General features: G+C 52.6%; 7 protein-coding genes across 7 annotated transcripts; 4 read left to right on the forward strand and 3 right to left on the reverse strand.

Annotated features, from left to right (window-relative positions):
- Window positions 1-1,023: 1,023 nt before the first annotated feature.
- Window positions 1,024-2,774, reverse strand: AAFC00_000162 (uncharacterized protein; the record flags this gene model as incomplete). Its single annotated transcript, XM_069340886.1, has 3 exons — window positions 1,024-1,102; window positions 1,159-2,269; window positions 2,711-2,774. 3 exons carry the CDS (start codon window positions 2,772-2,774, stop codon window positions 1,024-1,026), a joined length of 1,254 nt encoding a protein of 417 aa, XP_069196368.1.
- A 1,200-nt stretch (window positions 2,775-3,974) lies between these two features.
- Window positions 3,975-5,146, reverse strand: AAFC00_000163 (uncharacterized protein; the record flags this gene model as incomplete). The annotated part of the gene is made up of 2 exons (XM_069340895.1): window positions 3,975-4,699; window positions 4,747-5,146. 2 exons carry the CDS (start codon window positions 5,144-5,146, stop codon window positions 3,975-3,977), a joined length of 1,125 nt encoding a protein of 374 aa, XP_069196369.1.
- A 1,986-nt stretch (window positions 5,147-7,132) lies between these two features.
- Window positions 7,133-11,302, forward strand: AAFC00_000164 (uncharacterized protein; the record flags this gene model as incomplete). The annotated part of the gene is made up of 4 exons (XM_069340905.1): window positions 7,133-7,148; window positions 7,216-7,596; window positions 7,650-7,807; window positions 7,874-11,302. 4 exons carry the CDS (start codon window positions 7,133-7,135, stop codon window positions 11,300-11,302), a joined length of 3,984 nt encoding a protein of 1,327 aa, XP_069196370.1.
- A 545-nt stretch (window positions 11,303-11,847) lies between these two features.
- On the forward strand, window positions 11,848-14,013 carry AAFC00_000165 (uncharacterized protein; the record flags this gene model as incomplete). The annotated part of the gene is made up of 1 exon (XM_069340915.1): window positions 11,848-14,013. The coding sequence occupies one exon, from the start codon at window positions 11,848-11,850 to the stop codon at window positions 14,011-14,013; it is 2,166 nt and encodes a 721-aa protein (XP_069196371.1).
- A 763-nt stretch (window positions 14,014-14,776) lies between these two features.
- On the reverse strand, window positions 14,777-15,369 carry AAFC00_000166 (uncharacterized protein; the record flags this gene model as incomplete). Its single annotated transcript, XM_069340927.1, has 2 exons — window positions 14,777-15,008; window positions 15,086-15,369. The coding sequence occupies 2 exons, from the start codon at window positions 15,367-15,369 to the stop codon at window positions 14,777-14,779; spliced, it is 516 nt and encodes a 171-aa protein (XP_069196372.1).
- A 2,081-nt stretch (window positions 15,370-17,450) lies between these two features.
- Window positions 17,451-20,521, forward strand: AAFC00_000167 (uncharacterized protein; the record flags this gene model as incomplete). The annotated part of the gene is made up of 2 exons (XM_069340941.1): window positions 17,451-17,629; window positions 17,683-20,521. 2 exons carry the CDS (start codon window positions 17,451-17,453, stop codon window positions 20,519-20,521), a joined length of 3,018 nt encoding a protein of 1,005 aa, XP_069196373.1.
- Window positions 20,522-21,470: 949 nt separating this feature from the next.
- Window positions 21,471-26,630, forward strand: AAFC00_000168 (uncharacterized protein; the record flags this gene model as incomplete). The annotated part of the gene is made up of 6 exons (XM_069340953.1): window positions 21,471-21,607; window positions 21,807-21,868; window positions 21,927-22,531; window positions 22,598-22,698; window positions 22,753-26,023; window positions 26,076-26,630. 6 exons carry the CDS (start codon window positions 21,471-21,473, stop codon window positions 26,628-26,630), a joined length of 4,731 nt encoding a protein of 1,576 aa, XP_069196374.1.
- Window positions 26,631-27,503: the final 873 nt, after the last annotated feature.

The raw sequence follows: 27,503 nt of genomic DNA on the forward strand, positions 1-27,503 counted from the left end.
GTTAGTAAAAGGCAGAAAGAAAAAGCCAATAAGTAGAATCAACAATCATCGTCTTGACCAGTAGTAAGACTGCTTGCAGCACCTGAAATAGACTCAGTGCTTGGTACATGAACAAGGAAAGTGATCGCAGAAATCCATAGAAAGGCACAGGAGCTCAGAACGGCATAGAACGAGTTTCATTCCCTCTCGCTTGTCGTACCTCGTGTAAACAACACCTATGTAAGTAGCGACGTCTTGTCCCCTGGTTGTCTGGAACGGTCATATATCTGGTCTGCAAAAAAGAACACGGTATAGATCAATATTTGCTCGCTTTCTTCCCTGCCTATTCATCTCTACTCCACCGAGCGCTAGTCGGCGTACTTATTCTGACACCGCTGGCCCGTAAGGAAACTCGTTGTTTTAAGATGGGATGTACCGGTGCTTTTTAATAGGGTTTGAACTAAGAGGGATCTGTTTTGCACGCATACGCTGAATGACGAAGGATGGTACGACGGGTGCAGCCGAGGGAAGGAGCGACCGTGGGTTAAATACGCAAGAAACGTGATTGGGATGGTGGTCACTTGCCATCTGATATGAAAGACTTGCGCGGCGAAACGATTGGTGATTGACGATTGACGATGAGTGAGTAGATGTCAAGGGGAAAGAAGAAAAGCAAAGGACTAAAAGTTGGACAAAACTCCGATTGATGCATGCTGGGTTTGTATTTGAATGGGTGGTATCTTTGCTGCGTCCGCTCGACTGTCTTCTACTTCTTCTTCTTCTCCTGCTGCTGCTGCTGCTTCTTCTTTTGTTGATAGTGTAGCAAGTGATGGTTTTCTGTTGACATATTTGAGGATCGATATAACGAGTGAAGCTTTTCCCGTACCGGATCTCAAATGTCTTGTAACTTTGCTTGGTGCTTTATCGATGTGAGAAAAAAGGGAAGGACCGGCGAGAATGATGGTCCGGTAGTGCAAGCCCTGAATGCTTCCAATGCGTATCGCAGACTTGGGTAACGGGTATACATAAAAGGGGGGGGGGGTATCAAGGCCACCAGTTCATCCTCTTGTAGGACTCTATCACCGACTCCACCTCCGCTTTTGTCAATCGCTCGTGTTCGTACCTGACAGTAATTTAGCATGCTGCGGCGAGGAGCAAGAGAGACACAAGATAACTTACTTGAAACCCACAGTCTTCTCGAACATGGTTCCATCAAGTGAAAGATCTGCATCTCTGAGCAATTCCTTCTCCATGAAGGGCGTCAAGGGAGAGCTTCCCGCCGCCTGAATACCCGCCTTCTCTTGCAGCTCCGCCCAAGGATCCAAAGTCTCATCGTTCACGTCATCGACCACGTGCTCCAAGTTCAGACGGGCAAAGGTGTTGATCAGAGTGCCTTGGAAGCCCGTTTCAATGCCAAAGACATCAGCAAAGATGCTGGCTATGGTGCCTTGATTGGTGTTGCCCTTGTCAACGATGTTGAAGACAGTCGTGCCGGGCACCGGGCCCTTGGTTGATGGTTTCAATGGCGAAAGAGGCGAAGTGGGTGAGGTGGGAGACATGGGAGATGTGGGAGAGGTAGGAGTCTCCGAAGCGGTAGTAGGAGGTCTACTGGAGGGATGTGCCGCCTTCCACTCTGCCGCAGCCCAGCAGGCCCTGACGACATCGTCGACATGTACAGTAGCAGTACGGAGATCACCTCCCCATAGCCACTTCAGCTCCTTGGCGATTTCCTGGTAGACACGAGCAAGAGCTAGCTGAGTGCCCATCCACTGTCCCGTGTAAGGACCGTAAACATGTGCCAGTCTGAGGACCACGAGGGGCAATCCAGGGATCTTGCTCAAGTCTTCCTCTGCAGCAAGTTTCCACTTGCTCTGCTTCATTGTCGGCTTGATTTTGTCTCCTTCTTTCCGCGGTGGATCCCGCTTCGCATCGTAGACACTTCCGGTGCTCAATTCGACGAACGCCTTGACACCTCGAGTTGCAGCTTCTCTTCCCACGTTCAGCGAGAGGTTGTAAGACCGAAGCTTGTATACCTCATCCTCCTGGGAGTTCCTCGTCTCGCCGCCGCAGTTGAAGACATAGTCGAACTTGGCATCGTCGGGAAGATCAAAGATGCGCGACAATGATTGCGGCCTAGAGGCATCTGCCTGCATGAAGTTGGGACCACTGCAAGCTTCCTTGTGCTCAGGAGCCAGCTGAGCAAGCTCGGGAAGTTGCTTGTCAATCACGCGCAGCGTCGATGCCAGAGAATTAGAGTGAATGTGATGAGCAAGGAAGCGTCCGATATAGCCTGCAAAGTCGTGCCACGGTCAGTCGAGCCAAGTTGCTGAGTGAATGTTCAGATAGACTGAGAATGTGCTTTGTGGGAACGGAGAACGGTGCGGGAGGGCAGTTTGATGCATTGCGACGGCGACGATGGCGGCGACAACGACATGACAGTGATATGGTATAGAAAGTGCAATGCCATGTCAGGGAATTGACTCGCTTGCGACGGCAACATCCAAGACCATGGACAGAGTGCGCGCCGCGTCGTGTGTTTGACCAGGTGTGTGAATCATGACATGTGAATCAGGATGCATCCACTCGATCCATACCAGGTTCAGCAACATCGTCGACGGCAGGACATGATTAAGAGAGCGGGAACAACGTGTATACGTTGTGCACAGGCAACACACGGTAAGCTAGAAACGGGCTGGCGGATCAAAGAAAAAACATTGAAAGTCAAGCATACCAAGACCTCCAATGATCAGAACATTGGGCTTGCCCGAGGCCGTCGTTATGGCCGTGTCACTCATATCCTGCTATATTTATGGAAAGGAATGCACTCAATGTGTGTAAAGGTATGTAAAGGGGTGGTGTGTGTGTACCGTTCTGTGCAAGCACCGAGCGGGCAGGGGGAAGGACAGACAAGCGGGTGCGAGCGAGGGGTGAACAATTATTCTAGAAAGATAATCGAAGGCTAGAGAGATCTTCCAGCGCCCAGAGCAGGGTACCTTTTTCGTGGGCTACAGAGCAGAATGAACTGCGACACTAAATTTAAGTGAGTGCAGCGGTGTTTCTCTGCTTTATTGAGCCAAGGTTTATGCATGCTAGCCGTGATCGCCTGGAGTACGTGTTAGCTGCAGCAGTGCGCCGGCACATATGCTGTAGCTGTACGTCAACAGATGAAATGCACAGAATAGATGCATGAGGTATAACGACTCCCGGTTCACCCTGTGGAGCACTACCAGCAGCAGCAACAGCAGCCGTCACAGCGTGCAGATTATGTCCGATATAGTTCTACCGAACTCCGATTCCTTTGCCACTCGCAATCATTCGTGGTGGGCCTGATGATATTGAGGTGTCTGAAGGGATCACTGTATCTGACAACGAGAGTCCTATCTGCCGACCGAGGCGATCCTCTTGCTTTTAGATCGATCATGGCTGTACTGTGCATGTAATGTACAAATATGATATTGTATACTATCACAAAACATGCCCTGTCACAAAACAAAGCGCAGTATAAATGTATTTGCCGAGAACCACATTTGCGGCATCTCCGCCGTCCCACGAGGTCGGCGGCCCGTTTCCTAATCTGGCCTCTGGCTCCGGCTTCGCCTCTGCATAAGCTATGTTGAATAAGGTGAACGTGAATTACGTACGACAACACTCTGTCTATAGTAGGCGAGGTACTGTCGAATGCATTGCTAGAAGCAGGCCAATGCGGTAAAAACACTGTACATGTATTACAAGTATACAACGTCAAGTCCAATCAGATAGATACTCATATATCTGAGCACATCGGCGACGGCTAGATCTTGTTTCAGGAGCCGAGCGTTGTTTCACGGCAAGCAGGCGAGCGCACTTCTCAGCGGTCACCAATGGCAGCAGTGTGGAGTGGGTGTAGATATGGTATGTTACAAGTAATGGGCTAATGTCAGAAACAGAGGGAGACCAAGGTCCAAAGCAGATGGAAAAGCTAGACTCTACTAATACGCATGTCTCGTGGATTGTGGTCATGATATAATCTCTTCGCAGCAAAGACACCTTATCTTGTCTGGTAGGCTCCGGGTATTTTTGGTGGTGAGCTTCTCATCATTCGTCGTAGAATCTCGTCCGTCCTTGATGTCACTTTGCTCTTGCATTTCCAGTTTTGATTCCTCCGTAGCTACTGCTTCTCTCTTGCTCCCTGAGCCGTTGATATTGGATGCGCTTTTGTCTTCCTCGTCTCCCTTTGGTGTTGTAGTTGTCGCTTGCCTGTCGAGTACGCAGTGTGCGTGTAGCCAAGCTCCGCAGTGATTGCAATTGATGATCTGTTCAGTCGGATTATGTGGCTCCTTGCAGGCGCAGATGCACCGCAGCTTCGACAAACGTCCGGTCGCCTTGTTGAGAGTCTGTCTCCAGAAATACTCGTCGGGATCTGGTAAAGGTGCTTCGTCGTCGGTGTGATCCCAGTACTTGATATTGAATGCTCCGCTGACCGTCGACGCTGACAATATCGCCATTTCGTTGCTTGGGATGAGTTCGTTCGGCGCGTGGTATTTCTCAGCTCCACCAGGCAGTTCGCTGGGTATCTCCAGCCAGACGACGCGTAGGTACACGTGAGCTCCATCTAAGCCACGGACCTCGAGCACTTGAGCTTTCCAGTGCGTGTCCGGATCAAAGATGGGATCCAGGCTGTCGTCGTGCTTGATGAACACGCAAGAGCCGACCTGATGTGTCTCGCCATTGGGAAGGGTGACTAGACTGCTGTCAGCCAAGTTCAAGAGTCACACTGACGCGCCGTACATTTTTTGTATCGGGGTAGCCATTCCCATATGTCTTCTTGTTTGATGCGGTATCCGACCACCAAGTGATCTTTACCCCCGACATGCAACTGCTCTACAAGGTGCTTCAGCGCCTTCGTGCCTCTCTTCCTCTTCATGACGGTCGCCGAGACGGGGAATATGGTGACATCGAATATATTGGTGACCTCTGGGTCCAGATCGCGCTCGTCCAGCCATTGTTCAACCTCGGCTGGATCCAGAGCTTCCAGTACTTCCGACTCTTGCGTCCGCTCTCGCGACTGGTCTCGGTCATGAGACGGGGTTGCGTCCTCCGTTAGACTTTGGCGCTCAGAGTTGTCCGTCTTCCGCCGCTTGTGCGCCGAGCTGTGCGTATCATCCTGTCTGAGAGAAGATTGGGGCATGACGCAGATGATCGGATATGACCACGCTGGAGGGCTATGTGTACTTGCGTGTGCGATGATTGATCTGTATCATAGTTTCAAAGGTTGCTGCACAGGCGCGGCCAATGCTTTCGACGCGATTTTGTCTACCCCGAGACGTCGTGGCGCGTCTCCTTCTGTTTGCGGATCTTCCCCACACTTGAGAGAGATCGCCGCCAGCATTATCGCACATGCTTCTCCCTCTCCGTCTGCTCGCACCTATAAGACAAAACAAGGAACTCCATTTTGACTTTCCAGAGAGCGGTAAGACTCCGAAGTGATTTACCCAGTCAATTCCCCTTTGGCTACCTTACTTGTACTTCAATTCCCGGACCGATGCTCCGAGCTGAATCAATATTGGAAAAGACATGACATGATCCAGCCAACTTGCCGCGCATCACCAAGTGTTCCGTGACCTACTTACGAACGCATACTGCGCCATACTTTTGTGGCGGAGCGCATGATTACCTCAAGCATGATATGTTTGCGTTATATACCTTATCCTCGTACGCGCAAGCACTTGGTTTTGCAGAGGCTTGGTGAAAGTGATGGGCACCGTCGCCTGGCCCCTACATCTCGCACGCCAACTAGCTTCTCGGATTTGCAGTGCAATGATGCAGGCTGACTCCCCCAACAAGAAGGACTTTCGGCTGTTCCCCGTCCATGAATCATGGGAGACATGTTGCCCAGCTGCCGGGGCAGAGCATGTGTTATGAAGCATGCCAAGTCGACAGAAGACTCCAAGCTGAGGCAGTGTTCCATTAACGTCCGGGTCAGGTACCAAGTTATCTTGGTTTCTTACCCTAACCACGACATGTCGACATCAGGATTACAAAGAGGAAAACCATCATGAATACATCCTTAATTGTTCCGCCAGCGTGGCTGTTGCGGTGGACTAGCAGAGCAGATGCAGGAAGGCGGCTCGTTAGCGTCAGCACTGAAGTCCTTGGCTTGCTCGATGGCTGAGCTGTGCAAGACGCCGACGAATGGGCAGATTGCGAGTAAAAAGGGCAACGGGTGTGACGGGTTGAGACAACAGTCTGAGATGAGGGCCACGTCCGCGAATCGTTTTCGACATGGACGTTGGATTAATCATAGTCATATACAGTGAAATTAATTGTCAAGGTATGGTACGTTCGTTGCATGTTGTTGAAAGCGGAGAGTACATTCGAGATAGATGTACAGTACACCCACTATACCTGGCCTAGGTACTACCTACTCATTTCGTAGCCGCTTTCCGGCGCAGAGAACAGGTTGAATAATGGAATGGCTGGAGACTTTTGGTCTCTGATCCTTCCTCTCGTCCACGTCCGATCACAAGAGCAGTGGATGGGTTCAATGTCCCGTGTTAGCCCCGTCCCTAACGAAACATTGACCCAGACGGTTGACGCATCTGGCAACTTTACAGTTTATCTTGTCCGTTTAGTCTTTCTCCACAAATACTGGATGTTGTCATCGGTCTTTGGCACATGTGGATATTGCAGCCCCAGAGATCCGGACCCAAAAACCTTGGCCCGCCGCTCTCATCGAGAGGGCAGATTGTCTACGTAACGTACTTGTATAGTCTGTAGATCGTCTCTCTTCCACCGCAGGGTTTCTCTATCTTGTCCTCCAGTCTGTTGGCTTCTTCTATTCGCCGGTCGTATACCTGCTACTCCTTCATTCCTGTAAATAGTTACAATCCCTCTTCACTCGTTTGTGTGAAACTGTCCGGAGCACATCACGCACCCGTCATCATCCGCCAGAGAGCGCTACCGCAGCATTCTCGTATCATTAATCATTTAGGCCATCCGCTAATAATATCTTTCTCGACATTGCACGGGTCCAGGAGTAGAACATCTCCCGCAGTCCAAGACTACAGTCTTCAACAACAACAACATCAACCTCCATCTTCATTCGAAGACGGTAGGGAAATTTCACAGAGCAACGCACTAGTTCAAGGAAAGCTGTGCGGAGATAGAGGCGAAGATGCCCAGGTCGCGTGGTACGTTCGTTTCAACAGCCAAGGTATAATCTACGTATTGAGCAACGCCCTTACATGCTTTTTGCAGTGTTGTCGTTCATGTCGGCATGGGGAGGTCCAAAACATCTCGGACAAGACCAGAACAGGTCTGTCTCTTCAGAATACCCTCCTTCATCTAAAAAAATCGCCATCGACACCTCGTCATCTTCAGCGTCAAACTCGCCGGCGTTGGACCAATCAGCGAAGGATTCCCCCTCCCCCTCAACCCAGCAGCGCTTCAGGTCAGACTCACGATCAGAGTCTCGCGCATCACGACCCATGTCAATGATTCAAACCTATCAGCCACCCCTGATGGACATCGCTGGTGATACTCTGCCTGAACTGCAACCCATCTTCACTTTCCTCAACAGCCACTCAAATAAGTTGTATCAGGAGGGCTACTTCCTCAAGCTACACGATCTGGACTCAAGTATGCGTTTATGCAATGTCTGATCTGCAGAGTGTACGCTAACCAATCTGCAGGAGGCCGACCGAGTGCAGACAGAGTATGGAACGAGTGTTTTGCCCAACTTGTCGGCACCGTGCTGTCTCTATGGGACGCTGCAGCCCTGGATGCAGCTGGCGAAGAGGGCGAGGTTGTACCCACTTTTGTCAATCTCGGAGATGCATCTATCAAAATGGTAAGAGTTACTGCGTCCGCCCGGCGACGAGCTCCTCTAGCGCGAATGATCTGATTTTTGAGACAGATTGAGTCTTTACCCATGAATGGCTCCGCAGGCGGCACTCTCCAGAACGTCCTCAGCATATCGACTGCAGCCAACAACCGCTACCTGCTGCATTTCAACTCGTTGAACTCACTCACTCAGTGGACGGCGGGCATCCGTCTTGCCATCTACGAGCACGCCACCCTCCAGGAGGCCTACACGGGCTCGCTCATTGCAGGTAAAGGAAGACTTCTCAACAACATCCGCGTCATTATGGAAAGGTCCAAATTCAAGAGCGAGGATTGGGCACGTGTACGCTTCGGTGCTGGCACGCCGTGGCGGCGCTGTTGGTGCGTCATCACGCCTCCTGATGAGAAGGAGTACCAGAAGGCCCAGAAGACGCTGAAGAAGCGCGATGCATACGATCGCAAGGTCGTCGTACCCAAGGGTGATATCAAATTCTACGACACGCGCAAGGTAACGAAGAAGACGCGGCCCATCGCCACTATTTCCGAGGCCTACGCAGCCTACGCTATCTATCCCCAGTCGAAGCCGCTGATCGATCAGTCAACCCTGGTCAAGATCGAGGGACAAATCACGATCCATGCAAAGCCCGAGACTACAACCGAAGGTTTCGTTTTCGTCATGCCAGAAGTGCATCCTGCTGTGACCGGTTTCGAGATGATGCTGCGATTCCTCTTTCCGGTATTCGATACCTTTGCTCTTTATGGAAGACCGGGCCGCTTGATTGCCGAGACGCTCGACCAGCGCGGACTCATGTTTGCCATGCCACGAGATCGACGCTATGGTTATTTGGACATCCTTGATGTTTCTGGTCTGATCCACACAGAAGGCAGCCAGAACTGGACAGAACGACAGTGGAGATCAGAAATGAAGAAGCTCACATCACATCGTATGAACTCTGTGGATCTCAGAGCATCTCCACGCCGCAGCACTTTGACAAGTCGAACTAGTCTGAATCTTGGCCGCAGCGGCGGGGTAAGATTTAGCGAAGATGGCGTGTCATCGTCGCCGACAACTCGCCGAGGCTCGCCAGTGTCGGTGAACGAGAACATCCAGTTCGCTCCTCCCAGAAGGACTGGAACCGCCCCTGCTCAGGCATCCAGTCCCTCTCGTGGTCATCAGCGCTCTTCATCTGATGCAATCGGCTACAAGCGCTTCCAGTCAGAGACTCCTTCTCGCCTCGCTTACGAATCATACGGCATTCCCAACGAATACGACGAGTATCCTCCAGAGCCGCCACTACATGGTGGTGTTTATGGTGAGCAGAGGCCAACACACGGGCTCGAGCGCGTTTTGTCCGAGACAGAACCCTACGAAGAAACACCACCCACGCAGAGTTTCGAAGAATTGAAGCTTCAGGCCGACTCGCCTCGCCTTGCCCCCGTACAGTCGCCGCCGCGATTCGAGCACACACCAAACTCTAAGCCTGCCAAGGTACCCCTTGCACCACAAGGCGCACTGCAACGAGCAAACTCTGCCATGGACGCAGCTACACTGCATCAACTCGCCGATGCAACGGGACACGCTCCCCAGATGGTCGAAGGGCAAATGGGCCACGGAAGAGACACGAGAGAGGTAGCTAATGTCGCCAATCATCATCATCCGAGAAAGCCCGCTGACGCCTCTGTTCTCAATGAAGGGATGGTAAACCGATACGCAGGTTCATCTGCATACAATGCACGCTTGACGACCATCCCCGCCTCGCCCTACAACCCCAATCCGCCCTATGGGAGCAGCGATCATGGCTCTCCACCACCAGTGCCAACGCATAGGGATGTCGAAACTCCCAGCAACGAAGCTCCATACAGCCCCGTCTTACAGTCGCCATCAAGCCACCGAAGCATCAGTCGTAAACCAGTACCATCACGAGTTTTGTCGCCTCATCCGGCAGAACAGTACGCTGCTCTGATCAATGATCCTCCTTCCCCCTCAGACACGGGAAGTCTGCGAGATGAATTGATGGACCATGCAGTCCTGCAAGAAATGCTGGCGCAAGCTTCCCTCCGCTCGCCAAGCCCAGTTCCAGAGGATGATCCCATCATCGAAGACGACGAGTCAGTGGATTACTCTAGTGAGAAGGCCGTCTCTCCTCCACCAAAACCTGTCAATCGGCCACGAGCCGGAAAACTCAAGACCGTCGGCAACCCAGACCTTGTGCCGACGGAGCAGACAATGAGTGAGCTTGACCCAGCGCGGGCCAGTCCGGCGGAGAAGATCAATCCTTCTGAATACCCAACGATCGACTTTGGTCCAACACTGATATATAAGCCGAATGCACGACCTAGCACTGGCGGGTCAATGACAACGCCTGGGTCACTGCCTCGTGAAGTAGAAGCACCCGTCGAGCAAGCTGCAGCACGATCTACGTCAAGGCTTTCGATGATGGACAAACGACGCAGCTCATACTTTGAATCCCCTCGCAAGAAAGAGAACCGCAGAAGCATTGCCTGGCAACCCGTTGCATCGACTCCTACTGAGGGGCTCGATGAGGGTCTCACTCCGGAGCAGTGGGTGCAACATCGCGCTAGCATAGCTTCGCAACCATGGGGACAGCCTCGGCCCGGGGCGATCTCGTCGCACAAACGACGACAGTCGAGTACCAACTTGTTGAGGTCAACGAGTAAGACGCCACCATTGAGCCGCCCTCCTTCCGGAGACTGGAGTCGGCAGCTGCGGGCGACCAGCAAGACACCGCCGCTCAGCCGTGTCCAGTCTGGTGACTGGACAAACCAGATGCCTGGCAGGCCTCAGTCTCGCACCGCTGGCGCACATCTCAACCCGCCGAGCCCGGGCAATGTCTTGGTCAATACTCAAGCACCACATCTCTCGGCCCGGGAGCAGATGCACGTAGCCCGGGCTACCGGCTCTCCGATGCTGGGCCTGACCGGGAAGGACAGGAACAAGATGGAAGACTGCCAAGCACCTGGACTCATCGGCGCCGTGGCAGCGCGCGAGCGTGAGAAAGAGGCAATCAAGGAAGGCATGCGAAGCAGTATGGTGCAACAAGAGATAGTGCGGCGACAACAAGAGCAGGTGCAGGCGGACATGGAAGCGCAAATGCAAGCACAGTTGCAGGCACAGCAGATCGCGCAGCAACAAGCTCAAGCTTATCAGCAGCAATTACAGGCTCAGCAGAAAGCACAAGCCCAAGCGCTCGCGTACCAGCAACAGCTTCAGCAGCAACAGCAAGCTCAGGTGTACCAAATGCAGCTCCAACAGCAGCAACAGCAGCAGCCGGTCAACATGTACGGAAGCAGGCCAGCGTCGATGTACTCGATGAGTGGAGGGCAAGGTTGGGGATATGCGGCCCAGCCACAGCAGCAGCAGCAGCAGCAGCAGCAGTCTTACGGAGGTCAATCAGTGTACGGGGGTCAATCATATCCGCCGCAGCAGAACGACCTGAGACAGCAGCAGCAGCAGCAACAACAGTGGCGCCGTTACCAGTGAGGGTACCGGTTATGAGCGGTGGACAGTAGTCAGCTTGGGTCGAGAGAGTGTACAAATTGCAAGTTTGAAGACGGAGTTTAGCATAGCGAAGGCGAAATATAGAGGTTGTGTTTTTTGTCAGGTATCTGAGTTCATTGAATAACGCCGTCCAAGCTTGAGTGTGTACTGTCATGTCATTCTGCGTACTGCCGAGGTAAGATAATCATCAGCTACAATACCTAATCGCCTTGGTGCAGTAATTAAGTGTTTCATGCCAGATGAAATGACGACGGGCGAGACGCGTCGACGCGATAAGACTCGGCATTTCGGAATTAAGAAAGTTTGCTGTCCCCCGGGATTCTTGGCAGAAGTGGATCTCGGGATTGTCTGCAGTTGCCTCATTTTTCTCTCTGGTGAGGGTGAAAAGAGTAAGGTGCGTTCTGATGCAATACACCTCACGCGACACTCTTTGATTATCGTTTTTCATCTATCCAAGACTTCAACGTCTATCTCCGGCTTGCTCATCCATGACCAGCAAACTGTGATAAAGCTGGGTCTTTTCTGCAATGGTGCCCGTCGTCAGCGCCCCCGCCGCCATGGCTCCTCCAGCGTTTCTGCCTCAGAAGAGCCTGAAGAGAGACGCTTCCCACCTGTCGTCGCCGCCAACGACTCCGAGACAAGGACAGGACGCAGTAATAATGCCCTCGACGACACAGAGCAAGAGACTGAAGGTGGCATTCGACGATAAAGTCGACGTACGCATACTGGATGATTGGTCGTCCAAACCGCTGGATCTGGTCAAGGAGGAGGTTCGCAGCGCTCTCGATGGCCACCATCGTTCAGGCGCTGACAAAGACGACACGGCCTACGAGCAGCTCAGGATGGTCTTTGTGAGTGCAGGCACTTCGACCGGTCCTGACGGCCAAGTGCGCGAGGCGGACGAGTCAAGCCTGGACAAGCCGAGCACTTCGCTGCTGAAGAAATACATGATCGCCCTCGTCGGTCGAGTGGGGCATCTCAAGGCCTGCGCTAACCTCGTAGTCGCCATTCTCGATGTCAACTGGATGGGCAGGGACGATTCCCTCGTGGCGCTCTACGTTCGCTTTCTGGGAGCTCTCGGAGTCGCGGTGCCGGGATACATGAGATCCATCCTCGATAGAATCGTGCGTCACTTTGTCCATCTGCCCGCTTCGCTCGGCCGCATTCCTGGAGAGTCACAAGTCAGTCGACAGCAGATGACGCCTCGTCTGCATAATGCCCTGCGCTACCTTCTCCGTCTTATTCCTTCAGCCAGTAGTGCTCTGGTCGAGTCGCTGCGCGCCGCCTTTCCCAACCATCACACGGCCACACGCCAGTCCTATGTCGGCTACGTCAAGAGTGCGCTCAGAGTCGTTGACTATGCTCCGGAGCTCAAGGCGGAGATTCTTACTCTTGTCACCGAGCGTCTGGTCAAGGTTGACGTCGAGGTACAAGAAGAGATTGATGAGCTGGACGACGACATTGATGAGAAGATTGTCCTGGCGGGAAAGCAAGCTGGGCTGTCCGCCGACGTCCGTGCCGGAGACTCAGATGCTGATGACAGCGACAACGAGTCCGTCACTTCGAGTGAACTTAGCATCACTCCCGAAGAGATGCAGATCCGAGCACTTCGAGACACCGTCTCCAAGCTGGACGCCGTCCTTGATCTGCTCTTTGCTCATTACACTACCACTTTTGCCGAGGGAAAGATCTTCCAAGTGAATGAAGCCTTTGAGCATTTGCTGTCGCAATTCGCCACCTTCGTACTGCCGACCTTCCGCTCCCGTCACACTCAGTTCCTCATCTTTCACTTCTCTCAGGCTTCACAATCCTATGCCGAGCGCTTTGCCGCTGTTCTCGTCCAGATGGCCCTCGGCAGAGGCGTCGCCTCGCATGCCGCCGTCTCCGCCGCCGCATACCTGGCCAGCTTCATCGCTCGTGGAGCCCGCATCTCCAAACACCTGATCCGCGACATCTTTGTCCTGTTGGCGAACCACCTCGATCAGATGCGCAGGGTGGCCGATCCCACTTGTCGTGGCCCTGACCTCCGCCGCTACACTTTGTTCTACGCCACCGCCCAGGCCATGCTTTACATTTTCTGTTTCAGGTGGAGGGACTTTATCGTCTACGATGGCGATGAAGATCACCTCGAAGACTACGACATCTTCGAGGATGGAGATCCAGAATGGATGCCTGGCATCAAGGAGACACTCACACAAGCCATCTACTCGAAGTTGAACCCTCTGAAGGTCTGCTCTCCGATGATCGTCAACCAGTTTGCTACCATCGCCAATCATCTACGCTTCATGTACGTCATTCCCCTGCTGGAGACCAACAAGCGTCTGCGTCTTTCGTCTGTCCGTTCTCTCTCGTCTCTGTCGTCTACCAATGGCGGCATAAGCGATATGGGAGCCGGGAGAAGAGAGACCACGCTTAGTAACAAACACGGCGAATCTCATCATCAGCTCGACGCCTTCTTTCCATTCGATCCATACCAATTACCCAAGAGCAAGCGCTGGCTCGACGGCGATTATATGGAATGGAGGAACGTGCCGGGAATGCAGGAAGACGATGACGATGAAGATGACGACGAGAGCGACATCTCCGACAGCGACGACGAGGGTGATGATGACGACGACGACGACGACGATGATGAGGAAGAGAACGACGTCCGTGGCCTCGAGGTTGATGACTCGGCTTCGGTCAGCAGTTGATCGAGTCGTCCGTCCTTTTGCCGCTGTACAAGTCAGGCGTTGGTCTCAGCTGTGTCTCTGATACCCTCTTTTTCTTTTCAGTTCCCTTCTGCCGACCGTATTGAATTGTTCCGTTTCACAGGGTACGTTTTCTATTATTTCTATCTTTTATGGTTTGCAGCTTTGGTAAGGCGTTCCAGGAGAACGCTATGAGTGTGCTAGGGGCTGTTTCGTTCTTATAGTGTGTGGTTGGAAGCGGTATAAGGGGTGTTCTACATGGGTCCAGGGTTTTTTTCCGCCATACCTTCGTTATATCTACAAAGCATGGGTAGTTTCAGGCGCATGGCTGTGCATTGTTTCGTTTTCCTCGTCAGCAGCAATGGCTTGCAAGGGACAAAGGTATATGGGAAGGGCGAAAATCCAAATACGGGATGGTACGACTTGATGGTCTTGTTTTGGTCTGTATCAATATTCTAGCTTTTTCTAGCTTTGGCATATAGGCGTGGGATAAAGAAATTAAATGAACCGGAGATGTCATGATCCAAATTGAGTTGATCAAGGTTCCAGAGCTTTATATCTATCGATTTGTCGTAGTGGTATTCTTTTCATATATCATGTCTGCGATTTTCGTAACTATACCGACTTGCTATCCCACCGTTCCCAAAGAAAGAAATCCATACTCGTTAAACAAGACACCCCCATAGATCTCTCGTCCCTCTCTTCTCTGCCGTCATCACCCATCCACCCCAATATCATCTCCATGACATCACAACCCCCTCCCCCATCAAATACCAAGCGGATTACTCCCACTACCCCTGCCCGCGGCATGCACATTCCCCCCCGACCCAGCAAGCAATTTACCGCCAGGCAGCAATCCCTTCGCAGAGCCCATACCCCCAATACCCAGGGGATTTCCAGCAGTAGGAACTCTGGGCCCACCCGCGCGCACGGCGTCTTTTATATCGTTGCCGTAGCCCGCGACGCCCTGGCCCCAGTAGCGCGTTGTGGAGGCAATACTGTTTTCGCAGCATTGTCGTCAGTTGGTGGAGATGGAGGTGGGAAGGAAGAGGGCAGGGCAGTCAGTCAGTCTTACCTGTTCCCGATTCCGCGTCCGACCGACGATACACCGTTGCCGACGCCGTAGGCTACGCTGCCTACTGCGGAGCCGGCGCCCGCGATGGTGTTCTGTACTCTTTGGTTCACCCAGTTGCCAGTTGGAGCTGGGGCGGAGGTCTTGGGTTTTGGTTTTGTGGCTGTTGATGAGGGGGTTGTTTTCTTTACTGCTGAGGCGGGGGTTTTTGTGAGGGATTTGGAGGTCGGGACGAGGGCTTTGGAGGTTGAGAGGGGCTGGTTTTTGGGTTGGGTTCGGGTTGACATGATTGAGTTGTTGTTTGTTTAGCTATTGTGGTTTGGATAGGGAGTTGTTGGCTCTGTTTTTTGGTATATTTGGAAATTGGTATGTAGGGTATAAATGTGTCGGATACAGAAAGCCTTTCCTGACTTGATTTACAGTAAGGTAGAAGAGAGGTACTTGTAAGTGGATATGGTCTAGAAGCACGACGATATGTACCGATCGATGGTTAGAAAACCATTACTATGACCACTCTCCACCTTGACAACTTTCCAAGTTTATCACTCTGGCGTAGCACCTCACAGGGACAAAGATCAGCATTGCGGGGGCACACAGACTGGCCAGCTAGCTCTCACAGCCAGCCTTGCAGGAGGCGAAAAAAAGTCACCACATTATCATCCACTTCTTGCTCGCCATATTGCTTGTACAGAAGTACTGCTGCCGCACGTCGTTTCTGGCAAAGCTGCAGGGTGAGATATCACTGACGTCAGATCTTACCGCGCTCACACCTCATCCCTGTACAAAAATACCGTCGCGTGAACACACGGACCTGGTGGCATACCCTGTACTTAGTCCCCGTCCGCACACGCACAAAACGCACAAAACAGTGACATCTGCACTCAAACCTTAACCCGATATGAGAATCGGGACCCAGTATTGCCGACGTCAATTCAGGGTCAGAGTCGTCAGTCAGGGCAAGCAACACAAGCAAGCCCCTCCGCCGCCGCCCCCCCCCCCCCAGAATAACACTTTCCGTACCTGAACCCTTAATGCTGCTGTTGCTGTCACTGCACTGCAGACTTTAGCTCACCCGCCGCCGCGCCCGCGTCCTAACTTGAACGAGTACGAGAAGAGAGAAAGCCGACCGACGTCCAGGGCTGGCCCAGGCCAACTCGTGTGCTGCTAATTACTGCACTGCAGCTGTTCTTGCTTCGCTCGCTCGCTCGAACCCGCCCAGAAATAACACAACAGAGCCGCAAAAAGTTCCCACCGATCCGCAGGGCGTAGTAACAAATCCACACGTCAAAACGTCGAGTTGTTTCTCCAGAGGTCTCGCATGAGTTGTTGGTTTTTTGCTCTGCGTATACACGGCCCTTGACTAAAAGAAAGTAAGAAGCCACATTACTTGTTACGGATAATGCCACAACCAAGCATCCCCAAAGCTAACATTGTGGACAGGACTTTTGCTCTTCTGCCGTTGCTGTTGCTGAACCACTGTGTCCGTGTGCGATCATCCTGGAATCTCCAAAGGCGTGGTAGTGGTGGCAGCTGCTCGTTGGGTGTTTTTTTGGTCGTCTTCTCTCACCAGAGATGCATCTATTTAGGTCTTGTTGCTTTGCTGTGTGTTAGCAAGTCACAAGATATTGGAGAAGAAAAAAGAAAAGAGGGTCGTTGTCCTTCTTCTTCTTCTTCTTCTTCTTCTTCTTCTTTCTAGGGAATCATCTCTTTCTATTTCCCGTCTGGTCTGGGATTTATATTGCATTGGTACGTGAGTAATACATCATTTTTTCTTTTGTTTATGGATTACACCGCTTAACTAAGCATGTGTCCCTGGATCTCGTGCGTCGCATGCACAATTCGACTAGAGGCTCTTCAAGCATTGAAAGAGACTTGCTATTATGGTATATGTTCTATTCGCTGATGCTTCACAGAACAAGGCCAGTCCGCTCGTTATAGCTCCCGCCAATTCGCTACATCTCTACTGCTCGATATCGTAAGTGCTTACTGTCTTTGTTTACTTTTTGATTCTATAAAGCGTCTCCCTTAGATCTCGCCACTCCGAGCCTGCGCTGTGTTTGGTCCCTTTCATTGCAGAAACCACCAGAGGTGGGCTCGGAGCAGACCACATCCGGTAGACAGAGCTGGTATCTCACCACACCATATGTCTGGTGGCGAGTTCATTCTGCAGGATACAGCCGCGTCTGTCTGCGGTTCACGCTAGACACACAGTCCATGATAAACAATGTCGCCAGACCGCCGTCCTGGACATAGTCGGTCTAAGATCTTGAGCAAGCAATTTTGACAGTTGATTTATAGGTCTCGCTCATATCTGATCTCATCACACACTTCTGCCTGAACCCCACCAACCCCTTTCATTTTCGACAAAATGAATTCCGATAGTCTCGATCCGTTCTCTGCGGTCGGCACCAAGTCCAAGCAAGTCCAAGATGCCAAGGATATGATGCAGATGATCACGGAGCGTGCTTCTCGAACGGGTACTGCAGTACCAGACTATACCTTTCTTGAACTCATCGGAAAGGGCTCGTTTGGCAGAGTGTATAAGTGGTAAGTATGCGCACTTCTCACCTCAGTACGAGCTCATCTAACAGCTTCTATAGTGAGAGAAACGATACGCGGGAGGTAGTGGCCGTCAAGATCATCGATGTCGATGATCTAGATTACAGACTCGATAACACACAGAAAGATGAAGCGATAGCAGACTTCACAAAGGAAGTCAGTACGCTAAAGCATCTAAAGGACAGTCGGGCAAAGAACATCAATTACATCCAAGAAGCCTTCGATCTCCATTCTCAGCTCTGGATCGTCAGTGACTATTGCCCAGGCGGCAGTGTACATACCTTGATGAAGGCAGTTCCTAGCGGCGCAGGTCTGGAGGAACACTTTATCATCCCAATCGCGCGCGAACTTGCTGTGGCTCTGAAATATGTCCACGAAGCGGGTGTCATTCACAGAGATGTCAAATGTGGCAACATATTGATTTCGGAGCAGGGTGACGTGCAGCTATGTGACTTTGGTGTTGCCGGAGTCATGGAAGGTCAGACGTCCAAACGTTCTACCATAATAGGAACCCCGTTCTGGATGCCACCGGAGATGCATAGCATGGAACCCGACTCGCAAGAAGGTTACGGCACCGAAGTAGACTGCTGGGCATTTGGCTGCACAGTCTACGAAATGGCCACAGGCATGCCCCCAAACCACAAGTTCCATCCCTCAATGTTGCGGACGGTGCTCAAGGCAGCCCCACGTTTAGGTGACGGTGACTTTTCCCAGGACCTGCGAGACTTTGTTGCCTTCTGCCTAAAAGAAAACCCACAGGAGCGGCCGACAGCTCGACAGATCCTAGAACATCACTACATTGCGGACACTTACGAGCAGTATCCCACCAACTCACTGAGACAGATGATCGATCGCTACGTACAGTGGGAGCAAAAAGGCGGACAGCGTGCATCTTTATTTAACCCATACGGAGCAGCCGCGCCTCAACTTTCAGAGGAGTCTGAAGGTGATTTTGACGACTGGAACTTTAGCACGACTGAGAGCTTCAACAAAGACTTCGCCCACAGATACAGCCAGCTTGGCGTAGATACAGCAGACTTTGCGTTGCCTGAAGCAGGAAATGACAAAGGAGTTCCTGCGGTGGAGTCCAGGGGCTACAAACCATTTGAGGAGGTCCAAGAAGACATCAAGGCGAAAAGAGGTGAAAAGTCGATGCAGAGACTCTTCGATCCGGATGCGTCGCCTTACGACTACAACGAGCCGGTCGAAGACGATGAGCAGCCTCTCTCGGATCTACCCCTGAGGAACCTGCCAAGTAACGGCGCAGCTAATCGCGAGACACTCATCGACCTCGACATGGGCGGTTCCGAGCTCGACTTGCAGCCTGCTTTCAACTTTGACTTTGGTGATGTGCCCACCTTGAAGGCAGCCCGCCCTCCACGCGCCTCGCTTCTTGCAGATGATGACGATAACGAAGACTACGATTTCACAATTGATGCGCAAAACGGTAAACGTGCGACGCGAGAATGGAAGATGCCTTGGAGCGCGGATCCCGAGCCAGAGCCTATGCCGGAGCCCTTAGCCAACGAAAATGCGAATCGCAAAACACTCGATTGGCAGATGCCTTGGGGTGGTGAGACTTCCTTGACGGAAAAGCCACAGAATCGCCGCACCCAAGACTGGTCTTTCCCTCTCAGTGAGATTGCCACGGAGAATCCTAGTCGTCGCACTCAAGACTGGACGTTTGCTACAGCTGAGGTCTCTGAGGCGGCAGTGGATGCAGGCAACGAATTTACGTTTCCGCCAGCACAGAGTGAAGATGACATCAACCCGGGCTTTCGACCTATGCTGACCAGGACTGCAACTGAACCGATAGGACAGTTCAAGGACTTCTTGCACCCGCCAGCACAAATAACACTCACCAGCGAGAACGACACGAGGAGCGTCCGTGACTCTACGCCCATGATCGATCTCGACATGGCTTCTGGACCGAATTTCGACGTGAACTTTGACTTGGACGATGACAACACCATGACCATGCACCGAAACGATCACGGTGCTTCCCCAGCCGTCAGCCTGGCTGGATCGACGGAGACACGACGGAACCCCTTCTTCCTCGCCGACGTCGACAGAGTGATGGAAGAAGAGAATAAGAGGTCTTCCCACCGCCAATCACGTTCTGAACCGCAGCTGCTGGCTGCGCCATCCATACTTGGCGATCGCCCGATCCACTCTCGTGGGCCCAGCACCGAGTCAATTGTTCGTTTGAGTAGAGATCGTGGCTTCTCGCTCTCATCAACGGCGTCATCAGACGTTGTCGACAGCAACTGGGGACGGGACTATAATCGTAGGCTGACCGAACACACACGCGAACAGCTGATGAATGATCTGCACGATTCAGCGATTGCTGCCCGTCCCATGATGGGTCTGCACTCGCGGATGAACTCGTTTGACGACACAGACGTGGACAGTGTTGGTCCGACTGGAGTGCACATGCCTGAACAAGACGATGCAGACTACCCGATGGCCGGGATGAGGCCTTTGCGCAGCGTGTCGGCGCTCGGCCACAACATGGATGATGGCGCACATGGCGACCTTGACATGCGAAGCGGTCGAGCTCGAGCAGGGACCGGTGGTACAACGACGACGATGGCCACAAGCAACGGCTATGACTCTGACTCGTACTATCAGCCGCGTCGCAGCATGAGGATGCCCATCTTCCCTCGCGTGCTCGCACCAGACCCAGAAGCGCTGGGCGAGATGGCAGACCAAGACCTTGTCGACCAAGAGCTGGACAGACTCCTTGATGATTTACAGAACGGACTCGGGGCTGCAGCCGAGGCGTTCAACAGACGTGAACGAGAGCTCAGCGGAGCCGACGAGCCAGAAGACATGAATCAGCATTTCCGAGGATTCGGCAGCGAGGGAGATGGAGAGTAATGTGAAATACAAGGCGCTGGGCTGTATGGAATTTGCATAGCACGAAAACAGGCGTTGGTGGTGAACATGGTACGGCAAGGCAAGGCAAGGCAAGGCAAGGCAAGGCAAGGCAAGGCATGGCATGGGTTGGAATTGTGTGTTTTCTGGTCTATGGAGCAGTGTTATGCACTGATTGTTGACTACAACAGGAGGGGATGCATTCGACGCAAGTTTATCGCAACAAGGGGACGTTTCGGACACATTCGAATTACAATAGGTACAGCTACAAAAGGTACGTAATGGCATGGACAATGGCTATTCTCCTCCATAGCTGTATTGATATTGATTTGCCACAATAAGGTAGGTATTGGTCTACCACAACAGGCTATTGCATGCGCAATGTCAGTCGTTGTGTGGTGCTCTGTAATTATTGTTCTCCAGGTCAGTTATGCAAATATTGTACATCATAAAAGTGCGTTGTGTGCGTGTGCGTGCGCGGCGGAAAGAGAGAGTGGGAAGTTCTTGGCAGACGACGCTTGGGTCATGTCATCTTTGATTACCCCAGATTTGCTCGACGGCTCCTGCCCTGATTAGATTCCCATTGTTCGCATCTTGATGCAGACTTGCTCCGAAACTCTCCACAATCTAATCCCCGTCACTTACTATCCTTTTCTCCTTACATTCGTCTGTCCAGCATGATCAGTCTGGAATTTCCCTACCATCTACTCTGACTGCAGGCTCACTGGTAATCCCCTCGTGTCTGGGAACACACCTGATCCTTCGGACACATCCAGCATAGCGCAGGCGCGAAGAAGAGGAGTCAACGCGTACGCAAGAGAAGGGACAAGGAAGAGATCGGTCAAGACAAGACATCGACAAGGAGTCCCACCCCTTCGGCCATCCTTCTTTTACACTCTGTGGGCTTCAAGCAAGGCACAGACGACATCCCAACATCTGGTTGGGGCTTCACATGAACTCGTCTCATCGGGACGGCGCCGGTTGGCCGCCTGGACACGGCGCAAATCCGCAGCATCACCAGAGAGAAAGAGAACGAGAGAGGGACAGAGAGAGAGAAAGAGAGAGAGATTCACAGGCCGCTGGCTTTGGGTATGTTCAGGAGTCGCTTTGTTGTCTTGTTCCTCGAGCATGAGTCGGTGTGGAGGGACGACGATCTGATCGCCACGTCTGCTCTACTACTCTGGCGGATGTCTTGACTACGCCCCTCCTTTCTTCCTCTTCGTCGACTGTCGCCAGCTTCACCCTACTTGTCTGTCTATCGTACCGCTGACACTCTTCACTGCAACAGACCGCATTCAGGAGCTCAGCCTTCCCCTCACAACGCCCCGCGTTCTCTTCCACCACCCTCAGGTAAGACACACTCGTCATTCTTGTGTATTCTTTCAAAGATGCTAAATACTCCCCACAGCTTCCCCATACGCTCCATATCACCAACCAGCTCACGGCCTCGGCGGCTTGTCCAGCTTAAATCAACCCTCGTCTCGACACCCGCAACAGCCGCAGTCCGGCCTTCCTCAGCCTTTCGGTGTTCCTGGCTTGGGTCAGCAGCAGAGCATGCAATCACGCGAACTCGCCGAGTCGAGAGAAAGAGATCCCAGGGACGTACACATCAAGGAAGAGCAGGACGCCGCCGTGCGACGAGATCAGCAGCGCGATCGCGAGCGAGAGCGTGAACGAGAGCGTGAACGCGACATGCAGCGCCAGCACATGGATCATCTTGGTCCACACCAGCCTCAGCCAGCGCACATTCATCTCCATCAGCCCGTCGCTGTCGGTCCCAGGACGGTGCATGGCCCGAATGGACTGCTAGGCAACCCCAGCGCCATTGGTGCTCCGAGCCCCCATTCACATCTGCCTCCTCCCGCGCCCCCTGCAGCCGTCTTCAGCGGTGGTGCGGTGCAGCCTCCTGCGCAGCCTGCGCAATCTTCTCAGGCCGGCATGCTTCTTCCCTTTGGTCCAAACTCCCAGGGTCAGAATGGCAATGTTGGCCAAGGACAGCAGCCCATCCTCAACGTACGTCATCTCGCTCATTTTATGTCTACATGCGCGCAGAGTTGCTAATATCCTTCGTTTGCACAGGACGCCCTGAGCTACCTCGATCAGGTTAAGGTCCAGTTCGCAGATCATCCAGATGTGTATAACAGATTTCTGGACATCATGAAGGACTTCAAGAGTGGAGCGTACGTTCGCACCAGAGCCCGAGATAAATATCAGTAAACTGACAACCTCGACAGCATAGATACGCCTGGCGTCATTGAGCGCGTATCCTCTCTTTTCGCCGGCAACCCTGAGCTCATCCAGGGCTTCAACACTTTCCTCCCGCCTGGTTACCGTATCGAGTGCGGCACTGGTGATGACCCCAACGCTATCAGAGTCACCACACCCATGGGCACCACTGTGTCCACCATGCCTGTGCCCCAGCGTCCCCTGTCAAATCCTCGTGCACCCCCTCAATCTTCACAGGAAGCAGGACCAGATGGTAACTTTGGTCGTTTCAGACCAAACGAGGGCAGTTACACCCCTGGTCAGCACCAGCCCCCTCCTGCTATGCTCAGTCCAGCATCTCGCCATGCTGCTCCGCCTGGTTTCGCTGCTCAGATTGCCCAGCAGCACCAGCAACAGCAGCTGGAGGCTCAACAGCGCGAGCAGCAGGCGCTTGCCCATCAGCAGGAGCAACGCAACGTCTCTCAGCTTCAGAGCGCGGTCTCCGCTGCTGCCAGTGACGCATTGCCCCGACAGGCTCTGATGTCTCCGTCTGGTGCCTCTCCCGCTTCCATGCCTGGTCAAGAGATGGCTATCGGTCCCGACGGCCAACCCTTGGGCCCGGGAATGGAGAAGCGGGGCCCTGTCGAGTTCAACCACGCTATCAGTTACGTGAATAAGATCAAGAACCGATTCTCTGCTCAGCCCGACATTTACAAGCAGTTCCTTGAGATTCTCCAGACGTATCAGCGGGAATCAAAGCCTATCCAGGATGTCTACGGCCAAGTCACCAGACTCTTTCATTCCGCTCCCGATCTGCTCGAGGATTTTAAGCAATTCCTTCCAGAGTCAGCCGCTCATGCCAAGGCTGCCGCTGCCGCGAGACAACAGCAGGACGATGCTGTGATGATGAGCAATGTCAGAAACGAGCCATTTTACACACCTACCGCCCAACCTCATCAAACCCCACGTACCGAACACCGCCTACCACCAGTCGGCAACTTCGCCCCCACTCCTACCGTGAACAAGGACAATAAGCGAAAGCGAGGCGAGAGACAGGGTACTGTGGCCAGTAGCGCTATGCCTGAGCCGAATGGCACAGGCGCAGCGGCGGCTGCTGCTGCTGCTGCTGCCAACGCCGCCGCGACTGCAGCCAGCAAGGGTGGAAATGCATATGGGCAAGTCGCCAACGCCAACAAGCGTGCAAAGCAAGCCCATGGTGGCAAAGGCATCGCGGGTGATGTTGTGCCTCTTTCTCCAACTCTTGTTCCCGCTCTGCCAGAACCACTTCCTCCGACGTCGACCATCAACCCCACCAGCGATGAGCTTGCTTTCTTCGATCGCGCCAAGAAGGTCATTGGCAACAAGAACACTATGAATGAGTTCTTGAAGCTGTGCAACTTGTTCTCCCAAGATCTCATCGACCGCGCCACGCTTGTGTACAAGGCTCGCAGTTTTATCGGAGGAAACCCGGATTTGTTCGGTTGGTTCCAGCAGTGGGTGGGACACGAAGAGAAAGACGTTGCCATTGAGAACAAACCAAGAATACCCACTGGCAGAGTCTCGTTGAGCAACTGCAGGGCGCTTGGCCCGAGTTATCGACTGCTCCCGCAGCGAGAACGTCTCAAGCCTTGCCGTGGTCGCGACGAGCTTTGCAACGAGGTTCTCAATGACGAGTGGGCTTCTCACCCTACCTGGGCATCCGAGGACTCTGGTTTCATCGCTCATCGTAAGAACATTCACGAGGAGGGCTTGCACAAGATCGAAGAAGAGCGTCACGATTACGATTTCAATATCGAGGCCTGCAGTCGCACCATTCAGTTGCTGGAACCCATTGCCCAGCAGCTGCTCCGTATGACACCGCGTGAGCAGGAGACCATGGAGATTCCTCCTGGTCTCGGCGGACAGAGCGAGACGATCCACAAGCGTATCATCATGAAGCTATACGGACGCGAGAAGGGCATGGAGGTTGTCAAGCAGCTTCACTCCAAACCGTACGCTGTCGTGCCTATTCTCTTGAACCGACTCAAGCAGAAGCAAGAGGAGTGGAAGCAGGCACAGCGCGAGTGGGAGAAGGTCTGGCGTGAGCAGACGCAGAAGATGTTCTGGAAGTCTCTGGATCATCAGGCCGTCAATGCCAAGCAAGCCGACAAGCGTCAGTTCCAGACCAAGGTTCTCGTTGGAGAGATCCAGACCAAATACGAAGAACAAAAGCGACTGCGCCTGGCCCAACAGGGCAATCTCATTCTCGGCCCACAGCTCAAGTACAAGCTCGAAGAGTCTGGAGTTGTACTGGATGCATCTCATCTCGTCCTCTTGTACGCGGAGAGATATCATTCGACAGATCATCCGAGGTTGACTTCCTTCATTCGGGAATTCATTCCTTTGTTCTTCGGTCTAGACAACGAGTGGTTCAACGCGCAGATCAAGAACAGAGCCGGCGACTCGCCTCAGCACGAGACACCCGAGGACGGCATGTCGGCGTTTGATGATCCTATCACTTCCAAGCCTCGCAAGGCTCCGGGCAAAAAGGATGGCTTACTTCGTGGTGTGTTGGATCGTGGTCGCAAATCTCGCAAAGACGATGGCAGTCAGACCCCAGTCAGTCGCGCTTCGACGCCTGACAATGCCTCGCGAGCGGATGAGGACATGGCTGATGGAATCAACTCGATGGAGGATGTCAAGTCCGACGCTGCCATCGATATTTGGACTCAGCATCCTTTACACGGAAACATTTTCCAGGATTCCGATGTGTTGCTTACTCAGGCTTACAAGCGCGATGTCTTCAACTTGTACGGCAACACCGAGATCTACTGCTTCTTGAGAATCTTCACGTTCTTGTACGAGCGTCTGTCCAATCTGAAGCATTCCGAGGTTGAAGTGCACAAGACTGTCAAGCGAGCTCTCAAGCCCAAGCCTGCCATCGAACTGGGCATCGTCGACAAGCTACCCACCGACTTTTTCAGCGACACCGGTGAAGACGCCAATTACTACAAGCAGATGCTGAACATGTTTGAAGATCTGATCCGCGACGAGATGGAGATGGTCCACATTGAAGAGGCATTGCGCAGGTACTACCTCCAGACAGGTTGGCAGCTGTATTCTCTGGACAAGCTGCTCAGCGCTCTGGTCCGATTCGCCATCAATATGATAAGCAGCGAGGGCAAGAACAGGAGCTGGGACATTCTGCAGCTGTTCAAGAAAGACAGGCAAAAGGAGGAGACCACATTCCAGGATGAGTCTAGTTACCGGAAACAGGTCGAGAAGTACACCAAGGATGGCGACATCTTCAAGATTTCATATGTGAGTTGATGCTATCGACATTCGTGATTGCCTAGTTGCTGACATTGAGCAGGATCAGAAGTTATGTGAGCTGGCGGTCCAGGTCTTCAAGAAAGAAGATCCCACATTCGAGACGTTCAAGCTGCTCGAAGCGGACAGATGGCGGGTGTATGTCTCGCAATACATCAGGCTGCCTTCGACCGAGGACGTCCGTCTCACTAAGCGGCCTTATCTGTCGGCGAACCTCAGGCCACTGATGGAACCCAACCTCGACAACACTGAAGACCGGACGGACGAGTGGCTCAGACGCTACGAGCAGGGCACATATGACGACAAGCTTGTCTTGCGCATATCCGTCCAGCAATACAAGCTCATGTTCGAGCGCAACACCGAGGAGTATTATTATCAGCCCTTGGCGGTGCGAGAGAACGGCAAAGAAGGAGCGGAAGAAGCCGAGGCGACGGTGTCGTACAGGGCAGAGCAACTACAGGACACGCTTCTCATCAACAACAGCGCCATGAGAGGGCTCAGCAAGGAGGACGTCGAGGGCAAGAACGAAGCGTTCGCCCAGTTGGTCAAAGACGGACCAGGTAACGACGCAGGTGACGACAGCGAGATGGAGGGATAGTGCTCTTTTTTCTCTTCTGCTGCTAATGCTTTTGCTGGCGGCAATGTCCAACATCAACATCAAGCGGAGCAATGCATATCTAATAAAGGGCTACTGTTACTAGTGCTACTGCTGCTACTGCTGAGATTTCAGTAGTGTTGGCACATTCATGACGAGATATTTAACGGACAGGACAGACAGGACGGGCGGGATTCTGCTTTTTGTTTCTACCGGCATATTTCCATTCGCGGTAGAAAAAAGCGATGGAGTGAGCGGCGAGTTGTGGTGAGCTTTGATGGATGGAATGATGATGGTGGGGGGGAAGTAAACATTATCAGCGATGATGATGATGATGATGAGCTGCAAAGTTTTCTGGTGTTGTTTTTCTGTTGCTGTGATACATTATATCTTTTACTTCTATCAAGTTTTTGTTTTTTTCATGTATAAGATCCGTCGGTCTTTGATGCCTTTTTGTCGACCTTGCTACTTGTAGCAGTAATAGGCGAGATGCAGAGACACTGAAGTCGATCATTCTCTAAAAGTCTAGTGTTCGATGAGTGGTGTCGATACTTCTTATCTGCGCAATTCAAGAACGGACGTCGCCAATTCATATAAATCGGGCCAAGGTAGCCCAACAACCCGCAGCCTTTATTGGTGATATGAAAGTCGAAGAAAAAGGCGGTTGAACTATCGAGGGGGTTAGGGCGACCCTGGTTATCATCGACATGCTGTAGTCATGTGCAAAGCCGCTCGGCAGTTCTCTCTCTCCTCGTACAGACAATGTCTCTGGTTTCGATATACCTGGTTCCGAGTTTCGTTGTTTGGATTGTTTTTCTGGGTCGATTAGTGGACGGACGGGTCTTGAGAGATTGGAATATATCGAGGCGGATGTGA

Source organism: Neodothiora populina (assembly GCF_041146345.1).
Source record: "Neodothiora populina strain CPC 39397 chromosome Unknown canker_contig_1, whole genome shotgun sequence".
Classification (NCBI taxonomy): domain Eukaryota; kingdom Fungi; phylum Ascomycota; class Dothideomycetes; order Dothideales; family Dothioraceae; genus Neodothiora; species Neodothiora populina.